The sequence below is a fragment of the Canis aureus genome, chromosome 13 (assembly GCF_053574225.1).
Source record: "Canis aureus isolate CA01 chromosome 13, VMU_Caureus_v.1.0, whole genome shotgun sequence".
Lineage (NCBI taxonomy): Eukaryota > Metazoa > Chordata > Mammalia > Carnivora > Canidae > Canis > Canis aureus.
In genome coordinates, this window is record NC_135623.1 from 36860811 (window position 1) to 36877825 (window position 17015).

A 17015-nucleotide genomic window follows, 5' to 3' on the forward strand; every position below is an offset into this window, starting at 1 on the left:
GACAGTATTATTCATCCTTGTGCCTACCAAATCCAAGCTCAGTGTCTTTTGTCATTATGTCATAACATTAGCCGGGATGATGTGGCTACCTTTAACCCATTTCTTCACCTAAAAAGCAGATTGTTTGTTTTCCTAATAAATTGAGATTGCTACGGTAAGTCTTGGTTAAGGCTGACAAAAAAAAATTCTCAAAATATTCACAGAATTGAATATTTTGCTGTGCAAATAGAGATTTAAGCATCCTTTTATCTTTGAGTCAAACTAGGCATCCATCAAACTTCTCCATCAATGCTACCCACAGTCCTTAATTTTTCCCTACAGGAAAATAAAATAACAAGGAAAATAATACCATAAAGTTGAAAATAAGTTTTAAACATAATGAGTGATCATAATAAAACTGTGAGTGAGTTTTTCCATGCTCACCATGAGGCAGGGAAGAGTGATTGGCTTGGTGAATCCATTTCATTACCACCAGCATTCATTAAAAATGTCTATGTCCATTCAAGCCTGTGACTTTGCATGGTTTGTTTAATCCAATTTAAATTTCATTCTGAATCATACTTGGCTCTGTACGGAGTATTGCTTTCAGTGAGATGAATAAATACACACCTTGTTCAAAAGAAAAAGTCTTTGGAAATTCATTGGCAGCATTTCAAAAGTTTGGGATTTAGATCTTATAAATGACTAAGAGGTAAATTGATCTTTCCTTGGAGAAATTAGCTTTGGACTCCAAACTCACACATCTACGTAGAAATAGGCTCAGGAATCAGGCTCTGGGTCCTTCTTCAATAACTATTTCACATAAGGCTTTTATACTATCCACATTTTCTATATTTCTAAAAAAAGGCAAGTCATATAACAAGAATTTTGCGCATTCATTTGGCTGGATTACATTCATCTATCTGGGGAACTAAAGTTTGCTAGTATTAAGCAGTAAATTATTAGCAAAAGTGTTACACAGTTTCCATTTTTGAAGGTCTTGTGAAATCAAATATATTTTAAATTCAAATTTAAGATCAAAGCAGTATTTATTTGGTAGAAATCTGTGAGTGTTTATACCAGGATTGCCCCCTTTCCATCCCATAGAATTCCCCTTAAAAATCATTTAAAAGGCAGGAACATTAGGACTCATTGGCCAAAATCTGGATTGACAGGTTAGCTGCCCTCTGGATATGGAGGACTTGAAAGAAACTATCATCTACCCTCAAAGTATTTGGAAACTGCTTTTGCTAATGGGAATCTATGATGGTGGACCAGTCTGGTAACATTGAATTGTTTTTACTGCAGCCATGAATTACCTGTGGTTTCAATGGACTACTGTGTATGCTTTGTTTACTTTATCCCTTCTTCCTGTTGGAGAAACAGCTGGAGAACAGACATCCTGCTGTTCTGAGCCTCAGGCCTTGGAATATTAACAGGAAGCCACAATAAGCATCTTCATTACTTCACCTGTGGCATAAATGGCAGAGAGAATGGAGCCCATCAGGAGGAACTGATTTAAAACAGAATGAAGCAGTTTGGGGACCATATGTCCCAACATCCAAGTAACTGCCACTGGCTTAATAAATTAGCTTCCTTCATGCAGAGTTCAACCAGGGGGAAGAGAAAAAGTCAGTTTCCTACAGAAAGAAAGAAAGGCAAGCCTCGGTAGCCTGTGGCAATAAATGGAATATTTGGTACATTAGGCCAAAACGTTGTATCACATAATTTCTGGCAGTCGCTTTTAGCTTTTAACAAAAGATGTGGGAGTGGATGGTTGGGATATGCGGATGACAGGGGAGGAAACTAACAGCCTCACAAGATACTTTCATGTGTTTTCCATCACGTATAATTACTCATCCTAAGGCAAGATGGATATTGCACAAGCATTATTCCAAATATCCTCCCAGGTTACTTGGAGGGGTGGGAGGAGATGCAGAACAAAGAAGTGAATATAAAAGCATCCATATCCTCATTCTCCAAGTGAAGAAACCAGGACAGAGAGGTTGTATGGTCTAAGGCCCATTATGTAATGTCTACATCATAACAAGTCAGAAATATTCCTGGAGGTAGGATTGCCCTGTACAGATCCACCTTCCCTTCTTGTAGATTGAGGCTATAAGAAACTATTCTAGAAAGAAGGATTTTCCCCTTGAACAGGACAAAAGAGGGGTAATAATCTTGATGTTTATTAGCAAGAACACACTGAAAACCACATCCTATTGTACCTAGTAAACACTTACATAGCTGTGGGGTTTTTGACTTCCTTAGAGTCTTCCTATGCTTCTGCCCACTTTGCTAAACTGCACCTAAGAAAGGAAACGCAGCAGCACAAACACAGAAAGCAGTCCTCAGAACCATGACTCCGAAAATAAATAAATAAATAAAAGAACCATGACTCTGAAAGTCTACCATACAATGTCGCCACTCTGAGCTCGTCACATCTCAGCTCTCCCTGTTTGGTTCTGTAAGCTTGGATAAGTCGGTGTAGACTCCTGAATATAAGGAAATCTTCCATTTTCAAAAGAAGGTTGAAAACTTCCTACATACTAGAGTTATGTGATATTTAGGACTATAGATAAAATAACCAAATGTCTGTTTACATTTCACTTATTAATTCAGTCATGACATACATGGAAACATCAACTCACATATATTTGGGGTGGGGGACGAGGCACCTGCGGGGTGCAGTCTGTTAGGTGTCCACCTCTTGGTTTCGGCTCAGGTGGTAATCCCAGGGTCACGGGATCGAGCCCCATATCGGGTTCCGCGGTGAGTGGGGGAGTCTACTGAAGTCTCTCTCTCTCTTCCTATGCCCTTCCCCCCCATATGCATGCTCTCTCGCTCTCTCAAATAAATAAATACATCTTTTTAAAGAAGAAATGTTCTTTTTTCACTCTCACATCTCACAAAACTGTTTTCTTCAGATTCTTGATATGCCGCATTGACATCAGCGTCACCTGACATTGTCTTCACGGTACATCATCTTCATTTCCGGATGGGTTGTTTGATGCTGTCATCAGACACCGTTTCCCAAACCACAATCACCCATTCACATAACATGAAAACAACTGCTTTGTTCATTCATCCTGTAGGTGAACATTTATGCTGCTGTGATCATTTAATGTAATATAATAACTGATATCTTGCTTTTAAAGGGCCTCTTTTCAACGGCTGTTTATGATGACATCCAACCCTTGCAATTGTGAAGTCGCCGATCCACCCCACTCCTCGCAAGAACCATGAATAAATCTCTGTCATAACTTTTGCCTCCTTTTTTAGGCATTCTGCAGGTGACTTCTATCAGCTTTCGAGAGAATTTTCGGAGGTCATCTCAGGCTTCTGTGGCTTTAAACAAGTTGAACAAGTGCACAGAACCCAAGAGACTTTATAAGGACTGACTAAAGGTGATCCCCTCTTTTCTGAGGGGATCTTATATCTTAGCACATAAAGGACTTAATTTCTCTAAGCACCTGTTTCCTGCAGTGTAGCCCAGAACTCAGAACTATACCTTGCTCACAGAATAGTGATGAGGACATGATAAAGCAATGCGCTCCAACGACACCTAGCGCAGTGCTGTCCACGTACAAAGTAACCAACATTATCCATTGCTACGGCCCCAGTCTAGGGTTCTACTAATAAAAATGTGAAATTTGGAGTTATATCCAAAAACCCCACAGAGATCCAAGATGAAGCAGATGGGGACAGGTTAAAGGAACCTGGATTATTGTTCCCAAAGGGCAAGAAAAAGAGTAATATAACAGATAAATTTCTAGGATAGAAAGGACTGTTAACAAATAGTATTTCTGCTCTTCTTTCTCACCCAGTGTGCTGGTCATGGTATGCATCCAAATGACAGCATAAAGGACTCATGTTGTACAGAAGGAAGAGTCTCTATTAAGTAAAAATTGTGAAAAGGTTGAATCATTTTCTAGGAGAGGTTATGAAGGATTTTAAAAACCAGGAATCGGGGCATCTGGGTGGCTCAGCGGTTGAGCGTCTGCCTTTGGCTTGGGTCGTGATCCCAGGGTCCTGGGATCGAGTTTCACATTGGGCTCCCCAGAGGGAGCCTGCTTCTCCCTCTGCCTATGTCTCTGCCTCTCTCTGTGTGTGTCTCTCATGAATGAATAAATAAAATCTTTTAAAAAATAGATAAGTAAATAAAATAAAAAATAAAAACCAGGGATCATTTTGGTATGATTCTGCCTAAAGGCAGGGTTATTGAAGAATGAGATTTCAAGGTCCCAATGAGCCCTGTTTCTGCACATCAGGATGAGTTCTATGAAAGAAAAGTAGAGGAATGTAACACCAGTAGTGGAGCATGTAAGCCAGGGCAGGCAGGATGGAGACTAAAGGGATGCCATTTTCTTGATGATGTCCTTGGATATCAAGAAAATACTTTTTAAAGCAATTTTATTTTTAATGTTCCTCCTTAGGACATTTATTTCCTTCCATAGACTGCTATTACTATTAGAAAGAAGCATAAACCTTGGAACTTCCCGCCCTGAGTTCAAGCCTCAGCTTTTCTTCTTACTATGTAACTTTGAACAAGCTTCTTAAACCCTTGGATAGTATGTTTCATTATCTGTAAAGGTGCATAAAAACATCAACAGGAGCCCTGCAAGGTCCCTTGGTTGTCCAAGTCTTGATTTCAGCTGAAGTAGTGATGTCAGGGTGGTTAGATCAAGCCCCATGTTGCCCAGCATGGATCCTGCTTGAGATTCTCTCTCTCCCTCTCCCTCTGACCTTCCACCTGCTTGTGCCCTCTCATTCTCTTTCTCTCTCTCAACAAAACATCAATGTTAAGGGGCTTTAGTGGGAATTCGATGATATGTTTGTGAGATGGCTAACCTCAGCACCTTGCATACCGTATGTCATGTTCATTTTCTTCTCCCCCATATTGTGCTTCTGAATATACTCCAGTTGTTGGAAGCGGAAGTCATCACACATTGCCAGTTGAGACCCTTACAACTGGAGGAAATGTGTCCCTTGATACATAACAAAGCCACATCATGACCTCATTTAGTTTTAGACAACAAATTCCTCGTAGATGGAACTGGACAGGGGTGAACAAACTTCTGCTCAATCTGTGGCATTCTTATGAACATTCTCATTCAGCTGCTGTTTTGAGAGTGGTTCTCCCAAAAACATCTTTTTTTTTTTTAAAGATTTTTATTTATTCATGAGACAGGGAGATAGAGAGCATGAGCATGAGTGGGGGAGAGGGGAAGAGAGAGAGGGAAAAGCAGACCCCCTGCTGAGCAGGGAGCCCAATGTGGGGCTCAATTCCAGGACCCTGAAACCATGACCTGAGCCAAAGGCGGACACTTAGCCAACTGAGCCACCCAGATGCCCCTGACATACTCCTGAGGGAAACCTCATTCTTGGTCACAGGAATTCCTTAGAGTTGCTACAAATGTCTCCACTGCCTCCTCTTCATTCAGTTACAAATAGTTTGGAATGATTTTAAACACTCTAGCAAGGTAAACAAATTAGGACAAGGCTTAAGTGACATAACAAAAACGCCCCAAATAAAATAAGTTAAATAAGACAGAAGAGAGAGGGAGAGAGAGAGAGAGAGAGAGAGAGAGAGAAAGGAACAGACTCTTAACTATAGAGAACAAACCAATGGTTACCAGACGGGAGGTGGGCGGGGGGTGGGGGGAATTAGAGAAATAAAAGATGAGGTATTAAAGAGTACACTTTTGATGAAAAGTAATGATAAATAGATAGATAGATAGATAGATAGATAAGACAGAAATTATTTCTTTCCCACATAGTAGTTCAGGGGTAAGTGATGTAGGGCTTAAAGGACAGCTTTGGCATCCACAAGACACAGCTTTCATCTCTGAGTCCTAGGCAACTTCCATGCAGTGAGAAGGACAGATCATGGAACACGCCACATACCTTTCTAGTTGCACAACCTATAAGTCATACATACTTCAGATAACAACCCCTTGACCAAAATTTAGTCACATGGCCACACCACCTACAAGGGAGACTGGGAAATGCAGCTTCATGTTGGGAAACCATGTGCCCAGTAACAGCTCAGGAGGAGAAGGATAATGAGAATGGGAGCAGGACCATTAGCAATGTGTGGTTCACAAAACTAAGGAGGGACAGTTGTCTGGATAATTTAACTCTTTATTAGGAGGCCATCTAAGTTTTTGAAAGTACAATCTACCTTTCAACCTGTCACTCACTGTACCAGTGATGAATAAAATGCAATGAGTAAAGACCCTAGCAACATAAAGTGAGGCAGGAAGTATAAACCTTTTTGTTTCTATAACAGAAACTTGAGTCATTGAGTCTTCCTGAGGCCAAACTACATCTGGGAAAATCTGAATATGCTGACCCAGAAAAGAGTTGGAGAAAAGAGCTGTGTTGGAACAATGACAGCTCTTTGACACTACTTTGCCTCAATCTTTTAAAAATTCAGAAGTTATGGGGAGGGCTCCGAACGAGCCTGGGCTAGCTTAGAGAACTCCAGAAGAAGAAAGAGCCCCGCTCTGATGCAGAGTTTATGGTTTATGAAACACCAGGTCAGATGAAGTGACAACACCACCCCCGTTTGACTGTGAGAAAATATCTCTTGGGCCAAAGAGTAGTAATTCCTATTTGCAGTCAAGTATGGGTTTACCAGATGCCGTTTTGCAAAATCTTATGGAAACCTTCTCAAAACTGCTTGAAAGACTTTCACATGCTACTTTATTTCATTGTCTGAGCCTCACATTTATTTTACTCTTGCAGAAAATACAGAATATTTTATTATTATGTACTTGTTCATTAACTTTTTTTTTAAAAGAGTGTGTCCTAATCACATAAATTTTTTCATTAACAGGTGGTTCTCTTCTCTGCATATTCGTTTGGGAAGAACCTCCATACTTTGCAGAGGGGAGTTTTCCTCAATTTTTTCCAACAGGAATGAGAGAATACACAGGGATTTTTAGATCTTTCAATAATAAAAAGGAAAACCTCCAAAACACAAGCAAACCGAAAAGCAATCCTAATCACTTGTTTAAAATCAATATAACTAAAAAGAAGTATATTCTTTGAACTGCCCAATAGAGGAAGTAAGAAGTTGCTATAAAATTGAGATAAACAATCATTATCAGTTTTGAAAATTCTTAGGAGGGAGGGGGAATCATTTTCTCATGGAGAAAATCCTGCATGAAGAAACCAGAAAATTCAATTTGGGTCTCAGACCAGCCAGTAGCTAACTGTGAACTTGGGCAGATCCCAGAATGTCTTTGGACTTCAAATTTCTCATTTGTAAAATCAGGAAGTTGAAAGACATTTCTAAGGTCTTTTCTAATTTGAATAGTCCAGAAACTGCTAGTTACTGAATTTTTAAAAAATTCCGACATCACAAATGTCACAGAATCATATTATTTTTTTTCTACTTCATACACAGATTTAGTGAATGATGAATTCCACCCCACCTCCAGCAATTAGGGGGAAATCCAGATTCTGAAGACATCTTGTAAAGCTAAAATTATAAAGAAAAAGAAAAGTTGAAAGAAGAACTCATCTGTCTTTTAAAGAGCTCTCTAGCTTTTAGAGATGCATGTGTCACTTTATTGATTCTTTGTGCCAAAAGGGTATTTGGATATGGTGGCTGTTCCTTCCAAACTTGGATTATTTATGATTCATATCCTGCTGCCAGTAAAATGTTTATAGCAGGTGAGCTCCACATTAACATTAGTTTCAAAGGACTAAAGCTATTTATGGCATTGGTCTTGATTACACTTATGCTAACTTAAACTTGCCCTGGAATGACATAACAGTGAACCCCTGACTCCAGTCTCATCCCCTCCAGCACCAGTCCATCCATCTTCCGCAGTGCCCCCAGGGCTCTTCCTTTTTCCCCCCCCACCCCAGGGCTCTTCCTAAACTGCAACTGTGTTTTGGCAACTCCACAAGCTCCATTGCAGGCTACCCAAGCTATGCCATGATTACTTCACTCCTCCATGGCTTTGCAAGTGCTGCATCCAATACCTAAAGTGCTAGTCCCAGGGCCTCTCCTTGGCTATAAAGAAACATTAATGCTAACTCTCAGTAGATCTCCCCTGCAGGCAGATGCAGTTCCAGAGGCCTGATTCGGAAGGTAGAAAGGAATCTTGTGCAAAGAGAAAGGCCCCACTTTCCTTGTAGGGGGAGCAGACCTGCCTTAGGATACATGCTGGATTCCAGGGCAAATACTACACAATCATACCAGGTGGCCCAGGACTTCTACCTTCCTTTGCTCCCTCCCCATTCCCTTATCACCTGCCTTGCAAATCCTGACCATCTTTAAGAATTGACTGAAATCTCTCATTCTCTGAGAAGACTTCACTGTCTTCTCCACCTCCTGCGCAGGGACAGAAGTTTTCTCCCCTGTAAGCCCACAGTAATTCATGCCTATCTCTAATGTACCCCATTCTGTTGTCCCTGAATCCTCATCACATTCCTTAATTTCCACCTATTAGGACCATTGGGTTACTGGCTGTTTCTCTGCAATAAATCATAATCTCCTTCGAGGTAAAAAAAAAAAAAAAAGAAGAAGAAGAAGAAAAGAAAAGAAAAGAAAAGAAAAGAAAAGAAAAGTCACAGTCATCTCTACCTGGGTTGCCTAGGACCAAACTCTGCTCACTTTAAGTACTTAATAAATGCCTGTTTAAAGGAAAGTTTGTGTTATGAGTGTTCAAGCAGTTACAGCATTTAAGATCCATATAACCAAACAGCTCAAGAGTAACATCAAGTGTTGGCTCATGTCCTGAATACATCTCTTATACACAACCATTTTCCTTCTCAAAGAAAGAAAGTGGATTAATAATTTATATCATTTCTTTTTGAATTGGGATGAATGTCTCCTTTTCTATTGAAAACTTCAGAAGTACAAGGTATAGAGTAATATTCAAACATTGTTTTCTACTGTTTCTCTATAAACTTCCCCACTTCTGCAACTTCAAAAGACACAACCTTTTCCCCCAAAAATGTAAATCAGGCAAATTCTAAAATGAAGAACTGATCCCTATTGACTAAGAAAAATTCAGCCCTTTGCACAGGAATGGAAATTCCCTATTTCCAGAGATTAGCAATCTACATGGACACAGATCGTCTGCTGTCGTGTGCTGGGAACCAAGGCATCCACCAAATCTGTCATGTAGTGAGGCTCAATTCAGAGTCTCTAAACCGCGACACCAATGATACTTTGGGCCAGATAATTCTTCATTGGGGAGTCATCCTGTACATTGAGGGCTGTTTAGTAGAATCCTGGCCTCTACCCACTGGATGCCAGTGGCAGTCTCCCAGTTATAACAACTAAAAGTGTCTCTAGACATTACTAACTACCCCATGGGGGGCAAAATTGCCTCCAGTTGAAAACCACCGCTTTCAGTATATGTAAGATAGTAGATATATCTGGCTTTAAAGCCAGACATATAAGTACAAACATTAGCTCCACCACTTAGGAGCCACATGACCTTGAGCAAGTTACTTAATCCCTCTAAGCTTTCGTTGCTTCATATGCAAAATGGTGCCAGCAAAACCCATTTTTACAGTCCTTGGGGTCTACATGGGAAAATGTACACAAAATGCTTAGCATAGTACCTGGTACTTTGCAAGCTCCTAGTAGCTGAAATGTATTATTGTTACTTGTGACCATACGTTAAGTATCGATTTTGCTCGACGAAAAATACTACAAAATTTGAATATAATTTGATTTTTTTAAAAAGTTCAGAACTAATTTAGAATTTCACTCTTCCTTAGGGTCTTCACCGTGAGCATCAAAGGCCAATGCTGTATAGTTCAGGAAATCGTGCGAGAGTTCCAGGCGGTAGAATTAAAAAGGAAGCAAATTGCTTCAGTTGTAGAAAAGACTCTAGTTGTCCCCCAAAAGCTATTCCCCGTTCTTCCCCAATGATGAGAATTTCAAACCTCAGACTCCTTCTCAGATAGGAAGGGATATATGACAGGGTTCTGGTCAATGGAGTATAAGCAGAACTTGGAGGTACAGTTTCTGAGATGTATATTTGAAAGAAGAATGTCTGTTCCTACTTCCTCATTATCCATCTTGCTGCTTGGAATATGGATGCAATGATGAGAGCACCAGTTAGGAGCATGTCAGTGACAACAACACCCAAGAGACGATGAGGTGGAAAGTTGAAGCAAGCTGAGTCACAGCTGTCTGTCGCACAGTGCTGCCATAACAGCTCTGAATTGCCTACCTCTTGACTTTAAAGAAAAGGAGAAAGAAAACCTCTCTCTCTTGTTTAAGCCACTACTGTGTTGAAACCTTATTAGTCACAGCCACGCATATCTAATGATTAGCTTAAAATTGTGATAAGCATAAATGTGTTAAGCATATCAACACTGGAGACCAACAACCCAACCCAACCTACCCAGCCAACCCCCTTGTAGCTCTAAGCCACAGGGCTGAAAATTCAAAACATCGGCTCTTTAATAAATAATCATGAACAAGATTAGCTCCACCTAGAACTAACCAGTTGCAGAAACGGGAGTGAATTCAGTTTTGCCTATGGTTTGCAATCCAAGTTACTGGAAAAGCCTATTGAATTTGGAGCCTCTAAAGAATGAAAAAAGAGAACTCCTTCTGTATCCAAACTGATACAGAAGTCCTTTAAAAGAAATTGTAGACTTTGAAGGAGATTAAATCCTGCTTTCAGCCTTTGTCATATGAGAATTTTCCATCAGACAAAGGGAGCCAGCCTAGCAACAAAGATCATATTCAAGGTGTTGTCTTCCCATCCAAGCCTCTACTCTAGGTAACCATGAAGGATATGTTATAGGCTGACTTGGATTCCCCAAAATTTTTGTGGCGAAGTCCTAATCCCTGGTACCTCAGAATTCAACTGAACTTGGAAATAGTGTATTTAAAGAAGTCCTGAAGTGAAAATAAAGTCATTAGTGTGAGCCCTCATCCAACATGACTGATGTCATCATAAGAAGAAAAGATTAGGGTACACGTAGGCACAGAGGGAAGACCATGTGAGGAAACAGAGAAGACGTCCATCTGCAAGGCTAGGAGAGAGGCCTCATAAGGAATTAAGCCTGCTGGCACCCTGATCTTGGATGTCTAGGCCCCAGAATTGTGAGAAAACAAATTTCTGTTGTTTAAGGCACCTCATCTGTGGTACCTCACTCTGGAAATCCTAAGAAACTGACTCAGATAGGCAGAGTGGAAAGCAAAACATAGCAGCCAATAAGGAAATCTTATTTTAAATATTTAATAAGATTTAAAAACCATGTGTAAATGAGTCCCTGGGCTTTGCTTACTCACAGGAGTACTAACCAGAAACAAAAAGACCAGACACTTACTAATTTTGCGAGGGAATTGTATTGCCAAAGAAACCACAGGCCTGGCCTGACTAAATCCTGTGATCTTTCATGCCCTAAAGCAACCCCTGGAACCCTGGTCCCCCACGAGCAGGAAGGAGCCCGAGAATGAGGGCAAATAATAGAAGTAGAGAGGTCCTCCCAGATAGTCAGAACCAAGATCCCCCAGATACTAAGCACAAAACTTAATCCTCCTCACTTCTTCCCCAATCTGATCCAGTGGGATTTGGTGTCTACTATAGCCTCCTGACTGGGATGGATTTGCATTTCTGCCTTTTCCACACAGGAGTGTTTGCTAGGGTTATTACGTTACTGCTCCACTGACGACTATTGGGTGAGGTGGGCCCAGAAAGGAACATTGTTCCGACCTCATAGATGGAACCAATAATCACCCAGAGATCCTAAACCTTGAATTTGATTGCAATAACTGCAATGGGATTTGAACTGCATTTTTGACTTTGCATGGGATTTTGAACTGAATCCCTCAAGAGAGGGAGCGAGTATATTCTAAGTGTGAGCAGGAGATGCATACAGCTATTTAGGTTTCCACTTGGACAGACAATAGTAGAAATCATTGAATATCTCTAAGTTTGTTCTCCACTTCCTCCTCATTATTAGGAGTTCAAAATTTAAGCAGGGTACACACAACTAGGTATGGCGATGTGATTGTGACTGATGAGATGTGAGCAGAGATGATGTATATAACTTCTAAGATGTGTCCTAAAAGGTAAGAAACATCTTTCCCCATTTCTCTGTCCCATCAATTGGAACTTGAACATAAGGCCTGCCACATACTCAGCTCACCACCTGTGCTGACACAGACAGCTAGTAGCAAGCCATGTTCCAGATGGCTAAGGAGCCTCCATTCCAGCCTCTACACCTAGACTTTCATATCAGAGAAAAACAAACATATGTCTTAGGTAAGCCACAATATTTGAAGGTTCCTAATATTCACAATGGAGCCCATAGCCCAACTAATAGATGATCTTCAGTGTTTCCTGTTATCTGTAGACCAGAAAAGGATAATAAGAAATAAGAATAAAGGCAAAAAACTATCATATGATTCTTAATTCCAATTCCCCTGATCCCTGAGGCAATGTGTCACCCATATTTTGCATATGTGTATAGCAAGTGAGTCAGAAAAAAAGCAAAGGAGAAAGAGTAGGAAGTTGGATAAGAAATGAAAGAGAAAAAAAGAAGAAAGAAAGAAAGAAAGAAAGAAAGAAAGAAAGAAAGAAAGAAAGAAAGAAAAAAATGAAAGAGAGGTCCAGAAGCTGGATGAATGGTTTAGAAGCAGGCCAGCATGACCTGCTGAATGCTGTCCTTATGCTGAGTCCAAATGAAAGATGCCAAGAAAGACAGAAAAGAAGTTCAGACCTGCATCCTGAAATGGGCTTGGCTGATTTTCTCGATCATCCAGGCCCATCCATATCCATAAATGATTCTAAAGTGAAATGATGATTTTCATACATTTTTTATTTGGTTCTGAGATAAAGGAAAGAGAAACAGTTTCTTATGTGAAAGCCACTCGTTGGTGCACCCATGCTCCCCCAGGAGGGCCCTGGTTCTCGCCCACATGAATCCCATTTCTATTAATGAAAATTGTGTTGACAAAACTCCAGCCAACATGTTCCATGTTTTAGTGAGCCTGCTAGCCTGTGCGGTGCTCAGACACCATAGTAGGGATATCTTAGTGATTGTTACAGCAAAGAACATGTGCCTTCATCAATAATAGACTTTCCTAATCACAGACCCCCTCAGCCAAAGCATTTTGAGAGACATGTTATCTAGCCCAGCAATTTGGAAATAGCAGCTGCATAAATCAATGAGTGTTCTGGAGGTACAGGTAAAGGGAAGAGAGGTATATCTTTTTAGAAGAAGTTACCCGAATTCAATCAGAAGTCCCTGCAATGACCCAAATGAACAAACTTCTTGCCCACCGCTTCACCACATTATTTTTGCCCCTAGCGGCAGGGCTGGTGAAGGCCTCATTTAAATCCCTTATATATTATAATTTTCTGGTAAGTGGGGCAAAGAGCACATGATCTCAGTCACCTGCTAAACATACGACATGCAGTGTAAATTCATTTATTTGAGCCTTCGTGTTAAAGGACTTTTCTTGAATTTAAATCAGCTGATACCATGTTATGACTCAATCCAAAACAGACATGCCCTGGAGAATTAAGAGACCTTTTCAAAGACAAAGAAGGCTTCTAACCTGCTCACAATTAGCCATTACATGCTACTAGGAGCTGTTTAATTGGGACTGCCACTCTCAATTAACTGGCGACAAGTGACTAGAAGAGTAACCAAAATTAAGGACACATGTTACCCATTACTTCCATTAGGGATTATAATCAAATTGTATGCTTTGATTTTTCTTTCTTCCTAGCTCCAAGAAAGTATATAAATTAAAGTATGGAGGGAAGGAAGATTAAACCTAACTTTTTGCTTCTAAGTGTCAAAGAACCACCACCTTAAAGCTCCTACAGAACTTCAGCTATGATATTCCAGTGTCATTTGTTCTGCAGTGGAATTTATCAGAATCCCATCTGAATTCCTCAAAAATAACCAGGTGAGGCTCCTTGTGATTCAAACATGAGGCGCATTCCTTTTTCCTTCCCTGAGGAGTAACAGATCATTTAGCCGAGACAAAATTTCCCCTTTGCCCACTAAGAAGCAAGAACATTCAGCTTCTCTGCTGTAATCCACTTGGTTTCTGATTGGCAGTATTTACTGAGGAGGTGGAAGGGGAGAGGAAGGGAGGCCTCAGTGACAAAGAAGAGTGAAACACAAGAGTATTCCATTCATTGCACTGAACTGAAGAGATCTTTGGCTTATATCTGCCTTTGGAGCTGGTTAAAAGAGCTATCCCCCCAGAACTGCACTTTAAATTTTAATTCCCAGGACCAGACAGCTTTGAAGTTTATATCTAAATGTGCGTACCTAAATACACATATTTAAAGGTACATACATATTTAAATACAAATTATTTTTAAACTTTTGGGTTGTATGTACAAAGCCCTTGATGTAAACTGATCATGAGTAAAAGATAAACTCTAAAGAAAATTTGTACAGTAGCGTGACTTGATTATCATTAAACATTGATATTTTATTTGTAGTAAAAAAAAAAACTATAAGAACCCAGGCATATTTGGAAATTGTCATTCCCCCCCCTTTAAATATCATCCAGTTCTGTCTAGATTCTATTAAAATAGTTGTGTTCCTATGGTTGTATTGCTGGTGGTTCCCCCTAAGGGAATTTGTATGACTTTTAAGTGTTCTTTGGAGCATGGAGATATGATAATGTGTGCAGCTGATCCAAAAGTTAAATAACTCCATGAAGGGCCCTTCTAACACTTACTCAAGAGGGCTGAGAATTTGAGTCTTCCAATCACGAGCAGGGTCAAATCAAGAGCTCATGCCTTTTTCAAGCATGGAGACAATTATGTAAATCAGCAGTCTGCAAATTTTTTCTGCAAGGATCAGGTAACAAATATTTTAGGCTCTCCAGGCCATGAGGTCACTAAACTCTGATTTTATACTGCAAGTGGCTATAGACAATATGCAAACAAATGAATGTGGCTGTATTTTAATAAAACTTTATTTACAAAAACAGAGTGTGGGCTACATTTGGCCCTTGGAGTCTATGGTTTGCTGATCCTAGTTTTAGCTCTAAAATTTTTTGTTGTTGTTTTGTTTTTTATTTCTACTTATTTATGATAGTCACAGAGAGAGAGAGAGAGAAAGAGAGAGAGGCAGAGACACAGGCAGAGGGAGAAGCAGGCTCCATGCACCGGGAGCCCGACGTGGGATTCGATCCCGGGTCTCCAGGATCCCGCCCTGGGCTAAAGGCAGGCGCTAAATTGCTGCGCCACCCAGGGATCCCAAAAAGAAGAATTTGGAATTGAAGGGAATGATCTAGAATCATTTGAGGAAGCTTGATAAAAATATTGATTGACAGGCCCTCCCCCCAAATTGTTAGTAAATCTTGTGTGGGTCCAGAAATGTGAATTTTTTAATGCTCCCCCAGTTGATTCTGAGCCAAAGTCAGATTTATGATTTCTTAGTGTGGATAATGGTCCCAGTTTCTCCAGTAACTTTCTAATGTTAGGAGTACCATCTATTATATTGATCAGGGCAATGAATGCTAGCCACTACAAAGCAAACCTCAGACCTCAGGGGCTTAATCCAATTAGAATTCATTTCTCTCCCTTATCAGCATCCTCTATCTTAGCGCTATGCCACCTGGAACTCTTAGAAGAAAGAAATGGAGGAAGCACACCAGCTCTTAGACGTCAGCCCAAAATTGCCAAAGCACTTCTGCTCACTATTCATTGGCCAGAACTATTCATAATGCTCCAACCTACCTGCAGTGGAGGGGGTGCAGGAGGGAGAGAAAAAGGAGCAGTTAAAATTTGGTGAGCTCTAACCGCCTCTGACACACCTGCTGTATTTTTATCTGACTCGTCATCTGTAATTCTGTGATTCCACCTGCATCCTCCAAAGCACACAGAAGGAACAGATGCTCAAAAAAATGCTTGCCCATCAACGAAGCTCTTAGCAACTCTGGAATGAACAACATCCAAAATATAACTTACATCTAGCTTTTTGGCAAAGATTTGACTCTTGAAAATTCTGGAGTATAGCTGATTTTTAGAAATCAAATGAAGTTCTGAGGATGGTGGTTTTGTTTTTGTTTTTATTAGCCAGAAATTCATTGTGTGGAACTAAGACTACTGTGATTCCTGGCCTCTGAATTGGATATACACAGATAGATGTCCTGGCAACAGAAAACAATAATTCACTGTTTCGTGAATCGTCCTCGTATTTTCGGTTAAAAAGGTCAAATGTCAGTTCCTTTAAGTGATACCGTGTATAGCCATGATATTCTGTGTCAGAAGGTGTGGAGGTCATGCAGACTTTGCCAGCTCCATCCAGTAGCCCACAGCTGGTTTTCAAAAGTAGGGGGACTAATATGTACTTTATGTTGGCTCACTGAGTTTAAATTTAAAAAAAAAAAGAAGAGTAAAAGGTCCAAAAAAAAAAAAAAAGTAGAGGTAAATACCTGAATGGGAGATATCTGCTTTAAATGTTTACAGATGCAGATATTATTTCAAAAGTTATAGCCCTCTTAAAAGGGGAACAAAAAAAGGCCTCTTCCACTCCAAGAAGAAAAAGATAAAGAAATGTTACAGATCTTTAAGTTCTTCTGAGAGAAAACAGAGATTTCTACCCAAGTAAAGTTTTAGCTAAATGCTAGGAAAACTGCCTGAAGACTTAAGGAGGCTGTGGCCTTCCCCAATAAGAACTTCCCCACATAAGAATATTTCCCCATGAAAACATTGCCCGAGGAAGCTTCCAGCAGGAAGAACTAATAAAGTACTTAGGAAAATCACAATTTCTGCCCCGTGATAACTTAGGGCTCAAGCTGTCTACACCTGCGATCTGTTCATTCAGACTAAAAAGAAATGCTAATCAGTAGAAGAAGGTATTGTCCTTCCGTGCTCAGTGCTCAACCCTTACTCACGATAAACAGTGAGCTTAAGTCTTGCACAAGAATGTTCTCTAACAGACCTATGAGTGATAACACTTAAAGTGGCTATTTAAACCCTGTCTTTTAACCTTTCATCTCCGGGCCTGTATCTGAATCTCTTGTTTATTAACCTGGTAACTCCCTTACCAAGGCTTATCTTTCA

General features: G+C 40.2%; 1 protein-coding gene across 10 annotated transcripts in view; it reads right to left on the reverse strand.

The window, feature by feature from the left end:
- Positions 1–17015, reverse strand: part of LOC144282280 (uncharacterized) — a 159240-nt gene that overhangs the window by 123957 nt on the left and 18268 nt on the right. For 5 of the 10 annotated variants that reach the window (XR_013350670.1, XR_013350668.1, XR_013350665.1 and 2 more), the window contains exon 2: positions 1299–1449. The exons of 2 other annotated variants lie outside the window; for them this stretch is intronic. Coding sequence is in view for 1 of the 8 variants with exons in the window: in XM_077845756.1 (XP_077701882.1) it covers positions 424–478 (55 nt within the window). In the remaining 7 variants the exon portion in view is untranslated. Of the gene's footprint in view, positions 1–423; positions 610–1298; positions 1450–17015 lie in introns of all 10 variants that reach the window. 3 more of the 10 variants (XR_013350662.1, XR_013350666.1, XM_077845756.1) reach the window with 1 other exon arrangement.